Genomic DNA, 25,349 nt, shown 5'->3' with positions numbered 1-25,349 from the left:
AGCCAGTGACAAGGTGTGAAAAGCCAATACAGACAGAACAGAGAGGCAGAATAAGTGTGATGGCCAATAGCTTATGAGTCCTATGTGGTTGCCTATCTTTAAAAGTGGGACCCTTCTATTTCCTGGTGGAGACAGCCGCTATCACTCTGCCTGATGTATGATTGCCCTGGGCCGCATGCTTGTGTTGGGGAACCATGGATGTACGATTAATTTGTTTACTCAGCTGGTGTACTTCATAAAGATCCCACTGAGTTGAACTTGGCACTTTGCAGTAATTGACTAGAGTGGATCCCTAGGTCCTTATCGGTCTGCCTTGATGGGCCTCCATTCTAGTTAAGTGTTGCCCAGGCCCATTATAAACAGCAAACAACACAAAATAGTGCACTACACATTCTCTAAAGCACTGTGGATCATTCTCTACACCGTCCATAAAAGGCTTTAAGGAAGTAAGGAAAAACAAAGGGCCGATAAAATCTTTCTCAAAATTTTATTTCCATAATAATGCCTGTGAAAATAAAGCAAATCTGCAACTTTGACAGGAACACGGGCACAGATGTGAATCCCTTTTGACAGTGACCATTATCACATTTGTGACTTTTAAACAGTAAAATTAAAGCTTGCCTATATTCCCCTTTGGGAGCTTGAATCAAAGCAATGCTGCCTGCTTGCCGCACACAAAGTAATTCACCCTAGGAGTGCTCAGATTAAGTAATTATACCAGCACAAAAGCAAGCGCAGTGAGATAGCTTGTGCATAATAAGAACTAGGGGGTATGAATGGAGAGGGCTTAATTTTGCCTGTTCCACAGTTGTCAATGCTTTGTCAAGGCAGTCCTATTCTCGAGCTGCTGGTGGTTCTTATTCAGAGACGCTCTTACACTGATTGTAATTACACAGACGTGAATGAGACTCTCTGCTGGTTTGGTGCAACTCATTTAACGCCAGAACTGTGCAGAAGACACTGCTTGGCACTGAAAACCAACTCGCCCGTTCCAGACAAAAACAAAGTAATGATGAAGAGGACCATCCTGGTGACAATAAAATCATCCTCGTTTTTCTTTGTGCTGTCTGCTGATTACTCTTGTGTGAAGGCAGTTCCTCCCCCGGCCCACCCTGCGTTTCCTATGACCCTTTTGGTTAATTACACAAGTAGGCATGGCAAAGCTTTGACGACACAGGGTTTGGAAAAGAAATATCCCACGCATAAACTACAACAAAATTGAATTTGGCGTGGGTAAAGCGGCAGGCGTAAGCCAACCAAAAGCAATGCTGCTTTGGCTTTGATTGCTGCTGTGTGTGGAGGCTGGCCAGCAGACCTTGTTGCAACAGGACTGCCACTGCAACTCATTAACAATGTCGTGTTTGGTTGCATTTTTTTTTCCCGTCACGTCCCATGAGCCTTGCAGATTTGATTTACTTGCATTAAGATACTACTTCTTCAGAAGTCATGTGTATTTCAACAATTACTCACAAGCATGCAGATAAATAAAGAGACTTTGCTGCTGACCCTGTCGAAAGGGGTGTAACGACTAATTGATCTGGATCGATGTATCAATTCAGTATCCAACGATCTAATATCATCGATGCAGAGTGAACACATTGATCCATATCATCATATTTAAGATGCGCCTTTAAAATTCCCACAGCACGTCTGCGTCAGTCTGTACGTTTCCCAAAGGCGTAACTAGCGAGTCTCAATCTCAAATGATTGAGTCATCACAGTGTTATTAATGAGTGAGGGGCTTATCTGCACACACATGCACGCACCCGTTACTCAACACCTGCTTAGAAACATAGATGCACACATAATTACCGCCATCTCAACACCTCCTCAACGGCGAAACGGTGCTTTCAGTGACCAGCAAAACTCAGCAGGTCAAAATCGTCACAAAAAACTGAGAAGACATGAAGATCTAAAGAAATATTGGAATATTATTGCGGACTAAATTATTGTGTACTCATTTAAATTCTGGGAGGTGGGATGAACCCACAGGGCCACTGGAACCCAAACGAGATTGGGTCATTAAAATTTAACACTTCATTAACACAATCTTAGAATGATTTATTAAGGAAAATTATTTTTTCAACACAAGTTGCCAACCAAGATTGTGGGCGGTGTGTGTGTGTGTGTGTGTGTGTGTGTTTGTGTGTTTCTGTCCTCTTCATTAATAAGTAAACAGACCAAAAACAGAAATGACTGTGAGAAAAACAAATAAAAATCCTTCGCCTCCTCTTCATGATTTAAAGTGGCCTCTATGTTTGTGTGCACGTACATTTCTTTGTGAAATAAAGTTTATTATCATGTATGTATCACCTCATTCCAACTTTCATTGACAAATTTAACAAACATTTAACAATTAAATTATAAAGGATATAAAAACTGCAAATTAAAGCCACAAGATACCAAGACCTTAAAGAACTTGAAACAAATGTCATTCAGGTAATCACAATGTCTCTGATGAGTGTGGCTGAGGCTCCTTTTGTCTATTTAAGGGAATTTTCCTAGAACAATTGTTCCAAACTGAGCAGCCAGACAATTATGACCTTGACTTTTTGTTATTTGTATTTATTAATTTCATGTATTGAATCTATTTTGCTGCATTAGATGGAGTTGGTAGCAGGACAATAATTAGTATACACAAGTGGCAGCCAGGAAGAAGCCGCTTCTGAACAAAGGCAACATGCCAAGAGTTTGCAAAAAAAAAAAAAAAGGCACGTGAAGGATTCCTAAAGCAAAATATTCGGAGGTGAGAAAGGCCGAACACTTCAGTTCTCATGCAAAACTCTGTATCTATAAAAAGTGAAGCTAAGCCCATAATCCATGTATGCTCTCTTCCATGAAGAACAGTGGTGGCGACATCAGTTGCAGGAACTGGAGGACTTGCAAGGATACAGGAAAGAATGAATGGAGTCGAATGCAAACTGTTGATGAGAACCTGCTTCGAAGTGCTCAAGAGCTTTGATTACGATGACTCCCAGCATCAAGTGAAGTCAACACGGAAATGGCTTTGGAGTGGCCCAGCCAAAGCCAAAAGCTGCTTTAAGAGTGGTTCACTGACTGACCTTGAGCAAATGAGTAAATTTGATTGGGAAAAAGACCAAAACCTCACAGGCACGCTGTCATTTTGTCATCATGTTGTGTAGCTGTTATTACAACTGTAAGACATCAAATTCTGCATTCAACCTGTGTTGCATTGTGAAAACATTGCGCTGGATATGAATAAGATACTATTCAGCTCTGAAATGCGCCTCCACATGATTCTGCACAATCAAAAAAACCACGAGTGCATCGCAACACATTGCAAGGTGGCGTGTAAAACAGGCACTGGCGGAAGCAGCGAGCTGGAGAGAACATTTCAAGGGCAATCCCTTCGCTTTTCGGGAGGTCTGTCTGTGGCACGGAAAACACTTCAGGAGGCACTTGGCAAGGTGCAGCGAGTTCATCAACACCAGCTCTACTACGACAACCACACCGAGACTGCTGTTCGAGGGGGCCGGAAGAAGGATTAGAGCCAAAGATGATCCCAGACAGACAGATGGACGCAGACTGTCTGATGGGCTCTTGTAAAAGGCTCAAAAGGAAGCTGAGAACGCATCTGTGTGCGTGTAAAATAACCTTGCTTTATGGCGTGTTGACGTTTAATGCGACAATAAATGCCTTAAAGTTAAACTCCGGCTCCTAACAGGTACTATTGTCAGACGAAAGACTGTGTAAAACCATGACTGAGCGGTCTGGCGGAGAATTTAGGAAGTCAGACACTTCGTGGACCTCAGTAATGAGCCATCTTTTGAAGCCTTAGTCATTTTCTGTAAGTGGCCATTCACTTCACGGAGCATTATCAAACTTCTGGCATTATTAAAGAACTGTCTCGCCTCTCAATAAAATATGAGCCCTATTTCCCCCGCAGGCAAAATCACTTGTCATTTGGATGAACTGAGGAACTGTCCAAAGACATGAAAATGATTTCCAATGACAGCCTGCTTCAGGTAAATGACTAATCACATGGCAGAATAAAAATAGCCGCCCGTTAGATTCTCAGGAGCACTAGTGAATATTGAAACACAATCGCAATACCTCAGAGGCGCAAACGCATTTATTATTCCTCGGATATTTCATAAAAAACGAAGAAAGGATGGGTCTGCACCCTCTCGATGATTCATGTGTCCCACAAACTGTGATTTAAAGATGATTACTGCTGCACTTGCTGGCAATACAAGACATGAGAGCACTTCAATCAAGGTAGCCCTGCTGCTCAGACGTGATGATAACAGACCGGATTTGGCCGGTACTTAGCATGTAGAAGACTGAGCTATGTTTTTACGGGATTCTGAACAAAAGAAGTGAATTTTAAAAAAACAACAACCGTCTAATACGGCACGTTTGTTTTATCCTGCCAAACTCCCAGCAGTTGGAAGTCTTCCTCCTCATTCAGCTCTGCATACGGTTTAGTGTTCCCCTGGTGATAATGACGCCTGATGGACTATGACAGACCGGGTCCGGCAATATCAGCTCCTGGTGCTGGCAATCAATTTCAGACGGCGGCGGGGTCTGTGCCACGGTGTCCATCTTTATAATTAGATTTGTTATCAGGTCGGACAGTTGTTACAGCAATCATTGCAGCGATCACTCCGCCAGCCACGACCCCGGCCTCCCCTCCCCAAATCCTCCGAGGACTGTTCCAGCATTTCAACAATGCTTCGCCAAATGCAACGACTACAAAAGTTTGTCTTAATTGCACCGTTGCTCCCGCTGTCACTCACTCCCCTGGCCGCCAGCTGTCACCTCTGACTTGATACATAACTCTCATCCCACCCACCCCCGCCACCCCCCCGTGCTGAAATATATTTCCCGCCGCATCTAAAATGTTAGGACATCCCATAATTTTATAATTCGCCCCTGACTACAGCTGTTGGCAGGGTGGCAAGCCAGCCGCGCCCCAGTTAATCATAGATTACTTTATCTGGGCCATTCCAAATCCTCATGTGTAATGCAGTGCTACCTCAGCAGCAAGTAATCACTGCCCCCCACTCCATCCCACACACACACACACACACACACTCCCCCTCCTCACTTTCTCTCCGAGCCTGATTCGTCTCTGTCTCTCCTCCTGCCCTTCTGCCGTCACCCTCTCCTAAATTTCTCCTCTCCCATTCCTCATCTCTTTCTTGTGTCTATGCATGATTGGACATTCTCATCAAACATTCATGAGCCAAACTGGTCCCGAAATGTAATATCATAGTATTAGTAACCCTTATTTTCACTTGTTAAGGCCTTGGCTGTGACTGGGTGGCAGCACACACCGAGTATCCGCAGCCGAAAACTGGATCCCAGTCACAACGTGGCATGAAATATGAAATACAAGGTGCCAGCTGATTCCTCGACACCCCCCCTGCAAATAAAAGGGTCCGTCTAAACAATGTAACAAAGAATGCATGGGCAGGTGGTGTAAAAATGAGCCTGTAAGGAACAGAAATAAAAAGCTCCACCCAGAGATGGAGTTTTGGAGGCCAGAGCCATAAAGGCAACAGAATGCAGCCCTCCATTAGTATTCATGATATATTATGCTTTTAATTAGGACTTCTTGTGGTCAGAGGGTAATGACGACTTTCTGCTGTATTCTCCCTCTTCCCCTTACCCCAAATTTCAGGCATAACAACAAAGAGCCTGTTTAAACCCGGTGTGAATGCTCGTCCTGGGTGATCCGATCTTAAGTGGACATCTCTAAGTACTTCAGTTCATGCCTGACATTACAATGCATCACCACATGCATCTCTCTAGTGACCACTTGCGATGAGATCTCAACTTCCCCGCCCTGTGTGCTAATAAACAGGCTCATCTTTTCGTTTGCAAAGATGCGTTGCTGATTTTAACAGTGCTTATTGCATAACTTTTGCCAAATTTACAAGAATGCTCAGATAATGAAGAATTTGCCACGGGCAGCGTTTCACAAAGTTCATTAAGTTTCCCGTAACGCAAAAACTCACAAAACTGTGTGATTTCTTAAGGGAGTCTGGGGATATGGAGGCGACTTGTTCAATGGTGAAATCAGTTGAAAAAGACAGTGTGTTCACAAACAGCTGCTGCTTATTTCGGCAGGAAAGAGACTCCAAACACCTCATCGACTTGACAGTGAACCAAGAGCAAATTTTGTGTGTAGCGTACATGCGCAGAGGACGTCCATTCATCACCAAGGATGCATGTTAATAACAGGTCCACATGCATCACTGTTTTCCAAACCTTGAGAAGCTAAAAAACGGGAGTTTTTGTGCCACCCCTGCTTCCTATCCTCAAATAACACTGCTGAGTGCAGGGACACGTGTTTCCACTGTTGTTCCTTATTACTGCAGGAGAGACAAGGGAGATGTTTGACCCATGCTGAGCAGCGCAGCCTTGGGCAGGGGAATGTTAGTTAAAATGTCACACGCCGTGCGGATCCAGCCATCACGGCCACTGTAGCCGAGCATTTTTTTATTTTTAAGCACGGCACAAAAATAGTGACCAAATTATTTTGAAGGAGATGTAGGTCGATAGTGAGCTTTTTCTCTCAGGTGTGAGGGAGCAAAGAGGAGTAGGGTGGGATTTTTCTATGGCATAAACAGGGCGGCATATTGCTGGCTCGGCTTAGACTATGTTGTTTTCCACCCTGGGGTATTGGGCACGGCCAGAGTCAAACTGACAGAGGCTACGAGGGAAAGCACTTTTCTTTTCCAGCAGAGGAGAGGACAAGGCATTACACTGTAATCATAATCTCATAATCTACCAATGCAGCTTTATAATGTTGCTTACTTCAGTGTGGCTGTTATTCTATTGTGTATTTTAGACACAATCGATTCGAGTGACACTGAGGTTGGCGAGTGCCGCTGCCTACACTATACAAGGCAGCATGCATGTGTAAAACATTTTTTACAGTGAGGCAATATTGCTTTAAGCCATCATTATGACAATTGCCTGCTCTTTAAACCATCCCTCATCCAGACCTCTTTATGTACTACAGCTGTAGTCAGCAATCCTTTGCACACACACACACACACACACACACACATAGATACATACACACAGCAATTTCCACTTAATCCATGTACAAGGCTGAAGCGTTCACAGACAATAACGTGCAGACAAAGAAGGATTTGGCTATGGCAGAATACCCTCGCAGACAAGCAAGCTGAGACCACCACAGACAGGAGGCAACAATACAGAGCGGTGTTTTTTTTTTCCTTGTAAGACTGGAGCGAGTTGTCCACCACTGTGTCCTCTAGCCAGGCTGAATGTTAAGCTGAACTAAATCCATAAATGACGAGGAATATGGCCTGAATGCACAAAAGCACAACACTCTATTTATGTCTAGCGGTAATGTAGGCAAAGCCTTATTTTTCACTTTAGCTTGTTGGTGCTCGCTCCGCTTCCAGCAGAATTAGCATCTAGGCCAACAGGTGAGGGGCTGTTTCATGGAAACCGAATGCGGCGGTCTCAGAAGTGACCGGCTAGCCTCCGTGGGAAGAGAATATAAAGCAAGAGGATGAAAGGAGGTCTGGCTCACAACCATGACGCAACTCCATCAATTGACTGGCTTAATTACCATTAGCTGACCACTTGATTATCATATCAATAAAGACTGTGAAATTGAATGAGGCACAGACCACTGTGCGCTGTTCCAGCAAATATTTGCATGTTTAGCAGGATATTATGAAACACAGAGCGTTTTCCAGGACACTTTGTGCAAGGGTTTGTTATTTGAATTTCATCAGAAGCCCTAAAAGCAGTAATCCTCATGCATTGGTGCAGTCACCGCCACCCCCTCCACCATAGCCCGAGGATTAATTCTAAAGAGGTACTCGCTCACTGATGTTCGGGCTGCTTCTCTGATACGGTTAGCTGGGAAAGCGGCGGGCTCTGTGTCTGCAACAACTACTCCCTCACAACAGGAGAGCGGAGATTTGTGCTCGCTGGAACTAACTTGACTCAGCCGCGTTTCGGCCTGCAAATCAAAGAGGACGCTGGCGAGTAAACACGTTGGCTTGTGTGCGAGGGAGAGGGGAAGCGAGGGCGCGCCGCCATGTCAGAGGACAGGGTCCGATGGAGTTCGTCATATTGTTTTTGTCTCAGTTCCTCCCAAAGAACACACTCCATTGGTATAAGTGGGCTGTGAATCGGTGTCACTGTGTGTGTCTCAGCATGAAATCATTGAGGAATGCAATTATCACTTTGCCCAACCGACATGTCTCTGAAATGCGGGCGAATAACTGGGAACACAAGAGGGGAGTGAAAGAGGGCTGTGTGTGTGTGTGTGTGTGTGTGCGGAGTAACACCAGCTAATGCTGACCCTAATGTGTGCTCTCAACTGCAAACTTCCTTTTGTCAAATTAGATAAATCCCTAATCTGCTGGCATACTTGCGATTCATGATGGGTCAAAAGTTTGCCTCTTTTCTTCTGTTATATTATCACTCCAACACTGCGTCCAATAACCATGTTTTCAATTGTTTTATGAGTCTTAAGAGCCATTATTTTCTCCATTATGACCTTTAAATGATCCGCTCAAAGTGCCACTGCCAAGGCCACTGTTGTGCGCTCCATTTCCCTTGGCAGACCTTATCCAAAATTCATTCCCTGAACAGTAATTCTTGGGGAAATATTAAAAGCTGTTTAAGCGAAAGGGGATCAGATTGCCTTGGCCTACACTTGAGGTCATTTTGGCTCATTAGGACGGAGTGCGGATTTAAAAAGCGGCCAGCTCGGCGTGCAACGTGAGCGAGTCAGCTGGAGCATCGCGCCGAGCCGGGCAGGTACCAAACTGTCACCCCAGCGCGCGGTGAGAGGTAAACTGTCACCTCCTTACTATTAAAAGAACTCCCCTGAGAGGGAGCGAGGGAGGGGGGGAGAGCGGAGTGTACAAACTCATCTCCAAACAAACAGAAACAAACACACTGACGACTGACATGAACTGCCTGCTTCCCCCCCCGTACTTACACTAGCCTCCAAGGTCAAGGTTTTTTTAACAGCACATTAATAATACAGCGGCTAACAATTAGCGCCACATTAAACAGCCTTGTTTAGTCGACAGCTTGGGCAGATTTACATTATTCAGCAAGGCTATTTGCTTGCATTCAAAGCAGATCAGGTGTAATATTTTATGATTTTTTTTTCTCGCCGGGCCGTAATAGTGTTTACCCATGCGCCGCATTGAGCGAATTAAGAACACAGACACAACGACAAGCCCCTTAACACACACAGACACACAGCTGAGGCTATCTTTGGCTGCACACTGTACTGAATGTGCTCGGCAAGCAGGCTGATGAAAGGTAACAGCAGGAGAGGAACTCATTATAGATCGGGATTCAAATATAAAAGGTTGGTGGGACTCTTCTTTTTCTAAGAATAACTTCATCTGGACCCCTTCTGAAACAGTATTTAGGAATCTGAATGATCTCATAATGACTCAATAGAATTTAGAAACAGTTTGAGGGGGATGACTGTTCTAATAAGACTGCACATACTGAAAATGACATCTGAGGGAATCACTGATAGGTCGTGATTTTCGCTCAGATTCATATAAGGAAAGAAATCGCTCTGGAAACAGAACATTTTCCCATACGTGCACTAGGGTTGTGCCATGTGAGGACATATACCATTACGCTTATGTCGCACGAGGGCAACACAAACACAAGTGGAGCAGAGTTGAACGTGACCCAGAACGGGCTAACTCCAAACAGGAGAAGGACGCAGACTAGCCGAGACAAAACGAGGCACTCGTGCATAAAAGATGGCCGACTCCTGTTGCGTGGATGTGGTTTGGGTGTGAAAAGTCAGACCAGAAAAAAAACATACTTTGCTAATTATGCCGCAGGCCAGTCCCCACAAGACTCAAGCACCACTAACCCTAACACTAACCACTTAACTTACTTAAGCTTACATCCAAACTGTCGTAAGATACGAGCCTTTCCTTGTGGTCTTGTGATATAAACTACTCACAGAAAATCTGCTGCATCATGATTTGCATCATTATCTGGGTATGAAATTACCGATATCTGGATATGAGAATGGTCATACTGCACTTGAAAGCTCTCATGCATGCACACATATGCAAATACAAATAAACACAATGGCCGCACACACACAAAACGGAGACGCACAAAGCGAGAGTGAGCTTAGCTGCAGAGTACAGCCCCGAGGGCTGGTCTGTTGATTAATGAGGGGAGGAAGGCGAGGAGAGGAGGATGAAGCAGAAGTGTTAATGGAGCTATGATAGATTCCTCTAGGCCTGGTGTTTTATAGGTGAGTCTCCAGCGTATCTGCACAATGTAGCAATACAGTACCACAGAGAGCTGTCCAGGCCGAGCCCTGCGTGGGAGGTGAAATATGTGGATCAGATGGACTTGAACACGGAGCAATAGACATTCACCTTTCAAAATCACGCAGCTTATGTTATTAAAGGAATGAATTTGACTGAGTAAACATTATTAAAATATTGTTGTTTATTTTCTCTAAGCTACAAGATAGAGAATTCACTTCGAAATATAATTATTGGGAAACTGTCTTTACCAAAAACTCCTGAAAGTTGCAGATTCTCTTTTAAAACACTTCTGAGCAGCGTATCCTGGACCAACCAACGCTGAGACAACAGTGACAGCACTCAGAGCGATTGTACAGGAACAGCCAATTTGTTCATGACTGTCACATCGCGGAAATTGAAGATTTAACAGCTTGAATAAATATTCTGAGTCAACAGCCTGTCATCAGCTCATTGTCAGGGAAGCAGGTGGAGGAAAATCTCTCAGTGACATCACATTACAGATTGAAATAGTGATGAGCAAAAGAGTCTCGGCCTTTCATAAATAACTCCTCTGTGGCATGAATGAAGTACGCCGCTAAAATGAAGCAATTTTAAACGAATTTTGGCTAAAATAGAAATGTAATCTATGAAGATGAATTAAACAAAGATGAACCTACAAAACGAAAAATGCAATACATTAGCTCTTGTTCTGTTGCATGTTGTGATATTATATGTGTCCGGGCTTCTTGGGGTCAGCAGAAACAAGCCATAAACACAAAACCAACATTATCAACTTTGAAGTTGATAAACTTGCCAGCATACACTTCACTTTATACACATTCTGCAGACACACAGCAACATGAGCATTTATTTGGAGTTGTGTTTATTGCCCACTTTTGAATGCACAGTTGATATTTACCATCCTCTTAGCTCCATTTTTGGCCCCTACCAACTCCTAAAGGAAATATCTGGCTCTTTAACCGTCAAATGCTAGTTGCTAACTTTGTCTGTCGCATCGTGCTGGGCAAGTAGCATACAGTCTGTTTTTTTTAAGTGAAGCGATGAGAGCGAACCAAAACAATGAGCTGAAAGTCACTATAAAACTCTGTCGAGCTGAGAGGAACTACAGCCCTGCAGAGAGTAAATGCAATCAGCAGGAGTAAACATGAGGCTATAAATGAACCATATCGTGGTTGCATGACTTCAACGTCACCACAAAGCTTCCTACGACTTTATACTATACACTACTGGAAACTGATAAATCTACAGAGAGTTAGAAGTCGAGTATCGACACAAGCAGGCTGGAAAGGTGGAACAGTGAGTAAATGAGTTCCTGTATTCACCACGATGACGTTTATTGTCCCCAACAACATCTGTAGCCTCATTTAGCCACTTCTTAAAGACGCTTAAAAGCTTCAAAATTCACAAGTGGGGTGTTTACTGACATATTTTAAAAAAGCCTATTCAAAAAACTCATTGACGTCAAGGCTGGTGGTTGGATAATATTGTTGTTCTCTCTACTTTGCTTAAATTCACGGTGCTGAATCAAGTGTTCAGTCTGTTGTCAGGGTGCAGGGTCTGCAGGGGATTGGAAAGATTAAACATCCATGAAGAGAGTCCTCTTCTACTGAGCTGTGACTTCTCCCCCAATGGGATTAGAGAACTTTGCACTTTACAAAGCAGCTCATCAGAAAACATTGGCAACACAAAGCTGTTATGGACAGTGCCAGCTTGGTGTAACATGTGTTTGCGGACGGATTTCAGGCAGAGAGACAGAAGGAAGACAGAAGGGAGGAAAAAAGAGAGAAAGTGGCTGGAGCTGAAGGAAGAATCCTGTCATTGCATGACACTGAGTGGGGGCAAGAAAAGGTTGCTGATAGAACGGCGCATTATTAGCCACCAGTCTTTTTATCGAGCATTACTTAATCAATTGAGTTTCAGAGATTACTACCTACTAATAACAACATTTGTCCCTGTTCACGACAAAAAAGCTTTTGTGATAATTAGGAACAACGGGAATCAATGATGTGAAATGTTCAAGTGAGGTCCGGGCAGAGATTTATTTACGAAAGCGACTATATAATAGAAGCACATTTTTCACCATGAATAACGACTGTTGGGCTGTTGTTCCCATATGCTGCTAGAGATGCAATTCATCAGGGCCAATAAGAGCTGGTAATTTGTCTTCAGGTCTTTGTCTGATGGAGGAAGCTGATGAAAACCAAAGGAAATGACCACACAATGTATAGCCCTGCATATCTGTGAATTAATGCACCGAGTCCAAAGGCATCCATCACAAGAGGAGCTGAAAGTAGGCTACACGCACCCACAAGGCACAAATAAAATCATAAACAAAACTAGGCACCTAAATCCTCTATCTGCCTCAGTTTCAGTTTCTATTTGGCAATCAGCAAGATGGAGCGGAGAACACGGCTAATTGTGGCCACTGGATGTAAAAATCCGATGATTTGCTAACTGATGTAATCTGATTTCTTTGCACCAGCCCAGTCACATTTATCCATGTTGTTTGGAAGTCTCAAGTGCTACAAGTCTAACATGGCTGACTGTGTCTTTTCCACACTCCACCGACAAGTACAGTTCCCCGGGGTGAAAAATCTCCTGACATCCACCATTCTGGACGGCCTGTCATTGCTAATAGTGAGTGCATGGAAGTGGCAGGATCCTATCCTAAATGGCTGTGCCATCTTGGACAATAGACACATTGTTCTCAACTTCTTTGCCTCAGCTTTGGTGGGCGCTTGTGCGCCAACACAGGGGGAGAAAACGCACCCACACCACCAGTACAATGCACGCGGCCCACGTAAAGGCCACCGGTCACCGAACACAAATACCCACTTGTAGGTCAAAAACAGCTGAGCGAGACAAAAGAGGGATAAAACAATTAATAACTGTTTTATCTGTAGACAGAGATGGGAGGAGAGCACCGCTGGGTCCAGAAAAGTACTTTACGAGTAATAACTCTTGATTTTGTCTTCATATTTAATGGCTAGAAAATGCTTCATTTGCACCATTAATGTCTTTATCGGCGTCTGCTGTAAACTGCAAGCTTTGCATCGGACTCGGGTATTAAAGGTCTCCGAAGCCTAACGTTTTGAAATTTTTATTATCTCTTTCCATAAATGAAAAGTTTCTAAATAGTTGGAGGCAAAGGTGATTCACCCTTACTGGAAAGTAAATTTGTGATATATTGGATTTTGTTCAGTGGTGGATTACGTTTTAATAGAACTGGAAGTCGTGCAAGCTTAGTCTTGCCTAAAACTGATTGCAAGTGGACATCCTGCATGCGCCTGCAGGTACATGCCTCAACAATTTAAAACAGTCACGTACGTAAGTAAACTGAAACTGTGATGAAATTAGGGCTGCAACTAATGACAGCTGTCATTGATGAATATGTAGATTATATTCTCAATGAATCAATTCACTGCTTTGTCTGTGAAATCTTCAGATCTTCAAATTGTTTGTTTTGTCCGACTAACACCCTAAAACCCAAACATATTCAGTTTAAAGTGGTATAAAACAGCAAATCCTCACATTTGAGAAGCTGGAACCACAGACTATTTGGCACGTTTGCCAAAAAACACACAAACACTGAAAAATTTAATCATCAAAATAGTTGCACATTTTCTGTCATTTGACAAATCCATTAAAGGGACTTGTTCTTCAATTGTAGTTTTTATGTACTTCATCTCTTCCCCAGTACAGCACAGATGGGAAGATACATGAATTTGACATTTATCTCATGAGTAAACATCCATAATTAGTGCCTAACCACAGAGCCAGTGTAACTGGTAGGAGTATTACACCATGTAATTAGATGTGTTCAGTCATAATAAATTACCAGTATTCCTTATAGTCAGTTTCTGCTGTATTGTGGCCTGGGCCACTGTGACAAAAGCACTGTGGACTGAGCCTTCTGTCCCACGTTAAACTTGCCTCTCTTCAGGAGCCGTCGATTGTGTTTTCAGTCCTTAAATTACAGAGGGATGTTTGCCCCAAAACAAACTGTGTGCATTCCCAAGATTGTGAAATGGTTCAGTCGTAAAAAAGTAATTTTAAAACCCCAAATCACTTCTGTAAATCTATAAACAGGAGAGTAACCCATCTTTTTTGCAAATGATATCCTTGTGTTTGGATGATGAATAACTTACACTCTCAGTCTGCAGCCACGATTATTGGTTTACTGATTATTTGTTTACATCCATACTTTGGGCTGATTGTATTTTCACTCCTCCTCATTCTGGACCAGACGTAATGCATTTTTAATGTGTTTTCTGCTTTGACATTTTCGGGTTTGACCAAAGCACTCTCATATAGTAACTGCGTTGATGGCAGCAGAGTAAAACTTGGTCCTCGCTACTATGAATTACATTGGCAGTCTATTATACATTACAGTACATGTATATTTTTAAAGTCGAAGTCAGTTTGTTGGTCTTAATTTCAGCTGGGCTTGAATTTAAAAAAGGAGATCAGGCCTTTTGCCTGATTCAGACCCATTGTGCAGTCCAGCACAATGAAGGTACACTCCCTGATTTTAAGATAACCAACAGCTACTCAGAATCTCAAAAAAATATTCCAGCTCACTGTTGATGTTTTAAAAAAAATCAACACAGCATATAGTGAAACATCAACTGGAACAGTGATTTGGGGAATTGGTCTACTACTGGACACCAAAACAAAATCCTAGAAAGTACAAGGTAAGGTGGTCTAACTTTGGGAACTATGACTGTCATCATATTTTTAAAGCTGCTATAACCAGTGTCTTTATAATAACAAGTGATCCGATCACACATGATACCAATCGAAAACTAGAGCATTTACAGTTGCCCTCAGCTGTATAGACCTTAATAGCATCTTTCAGCTAACTTACGGCTCACAACTTTAGTTTTTCGGCTGCGGTAGGCAGCTGTTTTCAACAAAGAGCTCAATATGAAAATAATAAATATTGAACTCACATGTGCTGGGTGGACAAAAAGAAATAGATCCAAAAGAGTGCTAATGTTTCTTCATATCTGCTGGGTAAAAAGGTAGCTATATGCTAACACGGTACCCATATCAGCAACACCGATATATCATCACTGCTCTCCTTTTACCGCCGATTTTGGTCTCTACCACCTCCTGAGGGATAAATATGGACCCCGAGCAGCTTAATCTTCCACTTTCATCACCAGCTAAATGCTAACTTTGTCTGCTTTTTGGTGCTGGGCAGGCGATGGTTTTTGCAGCCTTTTGCCCAAACGGCTGCCTGCTTAGTCAGCCAAAATCTGCGAAAGCTGCAACAGTCATGTTAATTCTTTGTGGGTTTGTCACTAGAAGCCACCTAGAGGTGTCCCATATCACATCGTTTCCGATATTATCTGCAAAATTTTTAAATATTATTTTAAAAATGTATATTGTGATAAGTATTTGACATCACGTCATACTGCTGAGCACAGCAATGACAAGCGTGGCTAAAGGTGAAAGCAACGGCGCAATGGGATCAACGGTGGAGGGGCTATTTCCAAAGATGGGAGCGATTTCAGTCAAGTGGAAGCGCGACAGTGCAAGAAGACAACAAGAGAGGGCAACGCAACAACTTCATGCAGAAGCAGCCGGTTGAGTACGAGGAGAGCTCAACAGCTGTGGTGAGTTCTAAACCAAGCAGACAAACCACATCGTCTCAGCATAGCATCGCCGAATCTTTGGTAAGTTGACCTCCATATTTTTACAAATGTTAATCTGGAAAGAAGTAAAATTACAATCATCTGCTTCTATTCTTACTGCATATTCCTTTGTGAATAAAAGAAGTTGTTGTTGAGTTTATTGCAGCAACAGTTTCTTTTGGTGAAAATATTGTGGTGTCACTGCGGTGGGAAATAAAAATTTTATCTATGTGTGAAGAGCTCTGCGCTCTCTTAAAAATATTACATATCTACCTCCAGGCCGACATCTGATCTACAGCTCCTTTGAAGTGTCAAAACATGTTTGTGAATGGGGAGGCTGAATGGCAGACCGACTCACCCGCAGCAAACTTAAATTGACCGTTTTTGGTCAAGGCTTGAAGAAAAGCTGGACAGACGGGGGAGGCGGAAATATTCGAGAGCTGACCTTTTCTATTTACCACGGCGATCCTTAACCTGGCAAACATGCACCTGGACTGAGACTGACACACAAATTACTCAAAGGTCGTGTTATTCAGCTCGTCAAGAGGAGTCCATCCCACTGATGGCATCAGCCGTTCTTCACCGAAATGGAGGAAGAAACAGCTACATGGATGATTGCGATGCTATTTCTTAAACACTGCAAGGTTTTATGTTTTTCTCTGCGTGACATTTCTCTTGTTTTCGGCTCTTGTGTGCATTTACTTCATGTAGTAAGAAAAAAAATACTGTATGGTACAAAGCCACAGGATTAAAATTAATTGAGAATCCACACAGTGTTCCCTGGCAGCAGATTGTTTACTTGTTTGTCGGGTGCGTGTGTGTGCCAATTCCTCAATGTTGAACCAAGCGAATTTGTGTGTACGTGTGTGTGTGTTGTGTGTGTGATTTTGCATTGTGTCAGAGGGGAATAGCCTGTTGGGGTTATGGAGGGTGCAGTGTGGGGTGATGAATAGGATGCTTTTGTGCTCAGTCCCTCAGCTGTCTGCAAACCAGTGAAGGAGAGAAAGGTGAGAGAGGAACGGGCATGAGGTGAGGGAGATAGCTCGATAAAGGGGAAGAAAAGAGGGTGAGAGATAAAATAGGGGAGATAAGATGAGAAAGACACTGTGAAGTGTGGGGAGTACAGGTGAGACGTTCGGGGGGGGGGCGCGAGGTGAGAGGATGGGTGGAAAGGTGAGGAAGAGGAGGGGAACGTGAGAAAGGAAAGCAGAGAGAGCCTGCTTGTGCATTCAAGAACACTGCACCGTTGTCTCCACAGCCAACAAAGAGACAAAGAAGTTGGCTAATGTAGGAAATCGTTGCCATTCATGTCGGTGTAGGAAGAAAACAAATGTCCCGGGAAAAAGAGGAAAAAAAAAAACAGAAGAGAAAGTGCCCCGGCTGGTAATTTTGATCACTCGGCAGAACACAGGCCTGACCTCGTGGCCTCAACCTTCACACATGACGGCGTTTGGAAATGAGCCAATCATACTGACGGATGCTGATGAGTTCAGCCGCAGCCGTTGGTGTTGGTGTGGCCACTTTAATACGTAGCGCATAAAGAGAACCATTCGACTGTACTGCTTTCTAATGAAAAATAATGTATAATACATTTTAAAAAGGCACAGCACTACAATAGAGGTGGGAGCATTAGAAGGTCAACTGTGATGCAAAGTCTTGATATGTGATATTTGAGAGACCTTTAAAGAATTGAAAAAAACATTAGAAAAGCCATCACATGAGGAGGGAAAACCTTTCTGGCCCAAAACTGCAGCTGAGGAGGTGCATCCAGTGGCTCTGACAGCTGACAGCAACTTTACTACATTTCTGCTACCAGATCAAAAAAGTGACAAAAAACAGAAAACTGGCATTTAAGGCTGAAAGAATTAGTCAACTTAATGATAATTAGTTAATCATTTAAGTCATTTTTCAAGCAGATATGCCAAACATTGAATGAATCCAGCTTCTCCATAACGGAGACTTGGTGCTTTTTATCTCCTGTGTAGTAAATTGAATATCTCTCAGTGATTTGAAGAAGCCGCATCGGGCTTTAGGAAATTGTGCCAGCAAAAAAAAAAAAAGGAATTTCTCACTATTTTCAGACAGTTTATAAAGCAAACGAAGAATCAATTAATCATGAAAAGAATCAGAAGATTCATCAGTAGTGAAAATAATTATTACTTGCAGCTCAAAGCGTCAAATGTTTGGAGAGATTTATGATCTCGTTTACTCATCCTTTGAGGAGATGGTTGCTTACTTGAATCAAAATCATTTTGCCAGTTTTAGCCTGTTTGATTTAAGGCTGAGTGTGTTTAACAGTGGAGAGCTTTGGTTTTAGATCTGAACAGATTAGCCAATAAATTGATTAGTAGATTGATGGCAAACTCATCTGCATTGACGATCAATTAACAATTTATCGAGCAAAAATGCCTAAAATACACTGGATCCAGCTTGCCTTTATTATTTTGGGCTAATTTCTATTATTTTGGGGCGATGAACTGGCAATGAAAGTTGTCTGGACTTGACATTTTATAGACCGAACATTTAATCAAGTAATTGAAAAGTAATCAACAGATTAACATAATCCTGTTTGGCGTTTTTTTGTCATTTTTTTTCATTTTGTAAAAAATTCTCAATGAAAGGTGTCCAGTAATGAAACTCTTATCAGAGAGCACTAAGACATTTCAAACAATGCCCAGTCCTAGAGACAGGATGGACCATTGGATGGAGGTACGATGCACTTCTGGCTACATTTTAGGGATGAGGAATCCTGTGAAGCGAAGAGGCAAATGCATCTGCCTGCCCATGTTACTAAATCTGACTCTGGCTCTGCATGTATCCAATATCCTTCTGCTCTGACTCTCTGTGCAGCATATCTGCATAATGATGCCTGAAGTCTCTGTTGAGTCAACAATAACTACAAGAAATTAGACAAAAATAAAATCTGACGTTTGAGATCACGCCGCAAAGTAGCAGGTCTTTGGATTTTAGCCAACTCTAAATATCACCCACCTCCACCCAGATGTGCATCTTTCCAGTCAGCCCACGCGTGTGTGTATGTGTCACACATTTGGATTTTTATCTCTCTCAAAACACGACACAAAACACTTGAAATTACGCCATTTAGCACTGATGAGCCCCCCACCACAGCAAAACACCACAGCGATGTGTACTGTATCAGCGCCTGTTGATTCAGGCATACAAATACCTACTGCTGCTCCATTTCACTGTTGTTGTTGTTTTCTCTCTCTCTGATTCAGAATGAGAATCGGCCTGGAATAACTAACCCCAGCGTGGACAGATAAATACTTTCTATCTACCCACACCGAGGTCCTCTGAGGCCATCGCAGCATGGCTTTTCTATGATGAAACAGCAGCGAGCGGTGGAGGGCTGAGGGAGTGGGCGATCAGGACACAAACTGTTTTTCTCCACAAACAGCAGGATGAGATGTGGAGCTGGCAGAGATATGGCATCCAAACCTCGAGCACAGCCAATACAACGTGCGCCCTCACTTGCTTTGCAAAGTCATAGGCTCTCCACACACACACACACACACACAACCCCTCTTTTTCTGAGTGCATCTAGCTGATAGCATATGCGAGAAGTAAATAAACTGAGACAGCTGTATGGGAGCAAGCTTATTTGCATGTAAGCAACAACAAATGTCGTGCACTTTCATTTGTTATATCGGTTGTGCAAGCCCTTTTGGGGCAGCAAAGGCTTCTTCTTACTCAACGAATTACTCTTAAAGAGTGATCAAAGATGGCCTCGATAGCAGCAAACAACAGTGGAAATAGTGTTGATGAAGCCAGGTGATGATGTGAGGAGGCAGACATCATTAGCCTCCATCATCACACTTCATCAGAGGAGAGGGAGTGTGCCCGCTCTGTTAGCGTAATGAGCTGGAAGTATGAACAAAAGCAGATGGCTTTATGAGTCAGACAATAAGGCGCTCATAATTGAATATATATCATTCATTTCCATTTAAGCAGTGGAGCCATTTTTCCCTTTTGCTGTATCCTCAATGGAAATCCATTACCAAGGCACTGAAGAGCTGCCATCGCACAGAATCAGCCCTCAGTGCTGGGAATAATTCCTCATGTACAGTGCTGATAAAAGGCTGATGACAATTTGCACAGTGATAAACAGCGTTCCCAGTATTCCTATCTATGTTGTCCATCCGAGAATCCATAAAACATGGTGTTAATGTGCACTGATAAAGACACTTACAGCCTGTGGTGCTCAATTATGAGTGACATTATTAGATGTTATGGTGTGTTTAATGTGTCACTCAAAAGGTGAGATTAATAGCTTTTTTCTAGTATTCTGACTGCTTTCTGAGCAATTTCCCCCTTTTTCTCTTATATAACTACAATTCTGGTGGGAAAAAAGTGTGTTATCTGACTAAAGTTTTTGCAACCCAACAGTCAGAAAGCCTAACTTTGTGAATGAAGCTGAAAACAAAGCTGGGATGTGATCTCCCACTACATCCGCACCACACCAGCTGTCAATCACCTAGACTTTACCAACATCTGAGCGCGTGCAGAAGTAATTTTGCAGAATGCACTGAGAGAAACTTGGCCGCTGTTCGTGCTGCTCTAATCTGTTTTTCCTCTTGAAGAGCTCACAGCAGGACGGCTGCCTATGGAGCAATTAAAGCCTCTTTCTTAATCCAGCCGCCCCCTTGAAACAACTGGAACTCCTCTTCCTCCTCCTCCTCCTCCTCCTCCACCACCATCACAGCCTCCTCCTTCTCCACCACCGCGCTAGGCAGCAAGTGCAACAGTACTCACCCCCAGTTTCTTGCTCCGTATCCTCACGTATCCCTGTTTGACTATGTCGTTGAAGTTGGAAGCCATGGTGAGGGGGAGCGGGTAGCTTCCTGCCCGAGGTGAAAAATTCAGCAAAGTCGCCTCTTCTCTCTAAGGTGGCGGAGTGTTTCGCTTCAGGGTCGGTCGCTGTGACATCCGGCAGCGGGAGAGCGAGCGGTGGGCAACCTGCTCCTGTGTCAGCGCTCAGGCTGCCCGGCTTCGGCGGCGCGGTCCATCCGGGCGAGCAGGGAGATACCATTCGTCAGCTGATTTCACATGAGCCGGAGAGGAGAGCGGAGAGGAGGAGAGCGGAGAAGAGGCGCGCTTCCTGGACCACACCATCCCCGACACAGCGAGGGGGGTGGGGGGTGACTGCCGCGGAGGGTGGGAGGGGGTATCTGTCATTCGAGGAGCAGAGGAGGGAGGGATTGAATTTTTCCAAAATCAAGCCAACACCTAACACAAAATTATCCTCTCACTTGGATATATTTTTCGCCTTTGTTATTACTCTTAAATACTGCGGTTGATTCATGTCCCTGCAGAATTATCGGAAAACTCCAATTAGGGTTTCCCAAAAAGGATTAGGCAACATTAGTCATCATGGTTGACTAACTTAAAAGCTGCATTTTTTCAAGTATTTAACGAAGAAATTACAAATTCTTCCTCTCACAGATGAAATAAATGAATTCATATGCAAAAACAACAATTTAACACCTTCAGGGGCTTTGGTTTTTGTTGGGGTCTGATATGGTTATACCAATGCTAATGGTGGCTAATGTTAGCTAATTGCAGCAATTTTTACATTGATATTGCCATTGGTGGGGAAAAAAAGGTATCCTTTAGTAGACCACTAATAGAACACTGTGAAAATACTCCACTACATGTGAAAGTCCTGCATTCAAATAAAGTAATTAGTAGTAAAAGTACTCATTATGCAGAGAATTGGTCCCTGTTCAATTTTTGTGTTTTTCAATTTGTAGCCTGCTTACTGGTACACAAGGTTGTATTAATTGTAATTATTTTATATATTGTAGGGTAATTAAATCTACAGGAATGTCTCATTTTCTTTAAGGTCATTTTATGTTTCTAGCATTGCTGTTCAATGAGAACCACGCATCTCTAAAAAGTCAACTTTCCATGAACAGGCTGTTTTCAGCTGTGTGACCCAAGAGGCTTTTTCAAATAGTTTATTTTAGTTTACGAAGTAAAGGAGCACTGCATCCTATGAAAAACTGTAATCTGCAAAGCAACTAGTAACTAAAGCTGTCAGACAAATGTAGTGGAGTTTTGCCTCTGAGATGTAGTGGAGTAGCAGTATACAGTTGCATAAAATTCAGTTCGTATTTTATTTGTACTTAACCATCTTATACAAAAGCAGTTCAGAGAGCTTTACACTAAAAAAGCCAAATAAAACAGCAAAAAAGTGCAGATAACAACATGCATCTATACATACATATAAATTCACACAAACATATCAACACACAGTAAACATTGCACAAAGCAATTCAAAGTGCTTTACAGAGGAACAAAGCATCAAAAAGTGCTTTTAAGCAAAGACATCAGTCCATACCTACACATAAAATGCACATATAGATACACACATGCAATCATATGTACTGTATAAATACGGTGCATTCATTTAAGAAAAAGCTTGACAGAAAAGGAGTAAGTCTGAGATCAGCAGGCAGACTGTTTCATTCCTCAGGTGCATAAATGCTGAATGCCGTCTCACCAGACTTTGAAAAGGCCCTGCGGCACAAGGAGATTTCCACTTTGTGACCGAAGAGATCTGCTGGGATTGTAAACTGACAGCAGGTCGGAAGCTAAGAAGAGGATTTTGAATAGGATTCTGGAAACAAGGGGTAACCAGTAAAGTACCTTGAATTTATGCATAAGTGCAGCGCTTGAGTAAATGTGTAAAGTTACATTCCACCACTGGATATTGCTCCATATCTGGCATTACATGAGGAAGTCTGCTGAGTTTCTGACTCATTTGCTACTGCTTTAGCATTTATCAGTATCCCATAATCGTCACTGTAGAGGCCACAGTGGCTACTGTTCAGTAACAGGTTTGCTTTTGAAAGTGAGAAATTTTTAAAAGATCTTTTAACTGACTGCTTTCATCTGAGTGGCCAAAATACAGATTTAAGACAGAAATTGTATTGATTTTTCGGTTTGGACCCCCCAACAATATGTTCAAAGACAGTATGCAGATGTACAGCAGAGTCACTGTTCAAACTAATTTGCAACACACTTTATACCTTGCCTTTTGGTTATTACCTGCCTGAGTATGAATATCATTTCCATTTACTCTTCGCCAGACAGCCTGCTAATAAGGAAATATGACCTGAGATTGCCAGTGTGAGCGTCATGTTTTGTCATTATTAGGTGGGCTTGAGTTGATGTTGTTTGATTTGTCCAGCGGCCTATTAAAGGATCAAATAAATTGTAAGCGAAGCAAGCTACACAAGGCGTACAACCACCGCCTGCAGCTTGTATGGTGCACGTACAATGCTGCATATTGGCAACCAAAACGGCCTGAAAATAAAAGCACAGAAACAAATTTTGATCCCTGCCAAAGCTGTAATCCTGATCGGGATGTAGTGAGAGGCGTTGTGCAATCGCAGAGAGTGAAATCCTCGGTATTAGGTAGCAGATGGCTCAGGTATATTGATATTAGGGGCTGCCATTACTTACGTTGATTAAAATGTGGAGAAGAGAGATGGCTTATGTAAGCGCGTTATATAAACAAAGATATGATTAAGTCAAGATCAGAGTCTTTCACTTCCTCTTCACAGATTCCTTTATTTTACCCTCCTCAGTCTAACAATGAGAAAGAACCATGGATTAATGTGGCCGTATCAGAAAACAGATTTCCTTTTATAAATGAGGACACAAATATTCCAGCGCAGCCAGTCTTTTCCAGCTCTGCACAATTATCCTATTGCTCGCACTAATTTATTTATTTGTTGTGTTGCACTGAAAGAAAATGTCCTCTGCCGAGGAGAGGGCTGGCGCTTTGTTTGCCGCGCGTTAGATGGCTGCCACTTTGAGAGGCGCTTTTCTATCAAGTGTCAGCTTTTGAATCCGGAGGTAGAAACTCAATATCTGTATTTTCTGTCCCGTTCGCCGCATCCACAAGGGTGCACAAAGCAGCAAGCTGCCACCCCTCCAACAAACAGCTTGACTTTGATAGTCTTCATGTCTCCCTGGAAGTGTCCTCAAATTTCAGACTTGTCAAAGTTGTTTTGTCTTTATAATCCTCTTTGTACAACATGGCCCCGCTCCATTCCCACTGCCTCATCATCCTCTCTCTAAGAAAACAATGCTGACAGCAACAATGTCTTTTCATTACGCTAAATATTGTGCTCTGGTTACTGTTATTACCAAGAACTGTCCTAGTTTTTGGGGAAGTAATTGCCTGCTGTGATACAAGACCGACGACCAGTTTGGCCTCAGTTGGTCGCAGGTAGCGAGGCTTGGCGTGCTCAGCGTGCTCAGCGTGCTCAGCGTGCAGGCCGGCGAACAAACCAACACATGGCCCTGACATACATGAACGGCTGCCAGCAGGGTCAGATGTGTTGAGAGTCAGTCAAGAGCAGAGAGACCTTCATCAAGGTCACGAGCAAAGCGGCCGATGCTGAGCTGCACAAAGCACCTCTATGATGGTTAATACTGAGAAGGCTCACAGAGAAACCACGCCATCCATTAAAGCACTTAAGCATCCTTAAAAAGCAACCCTGAATTGTTTATTTAGTCACAGCCGAGGCAAAGCAAACTTTCGATGGTTTTGATGGTCTGGTGAAATATTAAAACCTGCTTTTGCATTAGATGCTTAGTTCTTCTCAGTGCTATTTGGCAAACATTCCCAAGCACAAACAGCTAAATAATTAACACGTTCTAAAAAGATAAGCAGGGGTGAATGAGTGGAAGAGGGGAGAAAGAGAGAGAGAAATGCCTCTCCATGCTTAGTTGTTTGCCAGGTAAGCATTTTTACGTGTGGGCGGAGGAGAGAAAATAGAGATCACACAGGCAGAGTTATGGTAATGTTCTGCTCCGGGTTCCTGCGCTCAAGCTTTTTACAGCAACCCGTATCAGCCTGATATGTTAATAGGCACAATGGGATTTGGGTTTGATTAAATGTCAATGCCTGGAGGAAAAAAAGGGGAGCGTGGAAAGAGAGAGGGAACAAAACGCCGATTTCTCAGAATAAGAGATGTGGGCTGCTCTGAGCTCAGTGGGTCCAAGGAGGACAATGGTTAGTCACATATAATAGAGGACAGCTAAGGTTGTGTGCAGTCCCAGAGGATCAGGCCATGACATGTTTGTGATTTACACCATAACAGTTAGAAGTCAAAGTGGTTGGAGGGCCTCTCTGTCCTTCTACGGAAGGTGAGTCGTGAGAGTGGGCGATTCGAGAGGGTCCCTTACATCAATCGCAGACGTGCGTATGAGTAGAGCGTTTAAGCCTATTACAAGGGTTCCTGACATTACCGAATTAACTCAAAATGTTATCAGAAGAGCTGAGGATAAGATTTAATTTGAGGCTGCATGTCCGATTTCGCAAATTCATTTTTCAAGGCAATCTAGGAGACGCAGCTTTCGAGATTGTCTTGTCGCTTTAAATTCT

At 43.0% G+C, this 25,349-nt stretch overlaps 1 protein-coding gene across 2 annotated transcripts in view; it reads right to left on the bottom strand.

Moving 5' to 3' along the window:
• Positions 1–20,825, bottom strand: part of dok6 (docking protein 6) — a 43,218-nt gene extending 22,393 nt beyond the window's left edge. For both annotated transcript variants that reach the window (XM_041961779.1, XM_041961778.1), the window contains exon 1: positions 20,702–20,825. In XM_041961779.1, coding sequence (XP_041817713.1) covers positions 20,702–20,767 — 66 coding nt within the window. In that variant the 5' untranslated portion in view covers positions 20,768–20,825. The remainder of the gene's footprint in view (positions 1–20,701) is intronic.
• Between the last annotated feature and the right edge of the window lie 4,524 nt (positions 20,826–25,349).

This window comes from Chelmon rostratus, chromosome 20 (genome assembly GCF_017976325.1).
Source record: "Chelmon rostratus isolate fCheRos1 chromosome 20, fCheRos1.pri, whole genome shotgun sequence".
In the NCBI taxonomy this organism is placed as follows: domain Eukaryota; kingdom Metazoa; phylum Chordata; class Actinopteri; order Chaetodontiformes; family Chaetodontidae; genus Chelmon; species Chelmon rostratus.
This window is presented reverse-complemented; position numbering and strand designations above follow the sequence as displayed.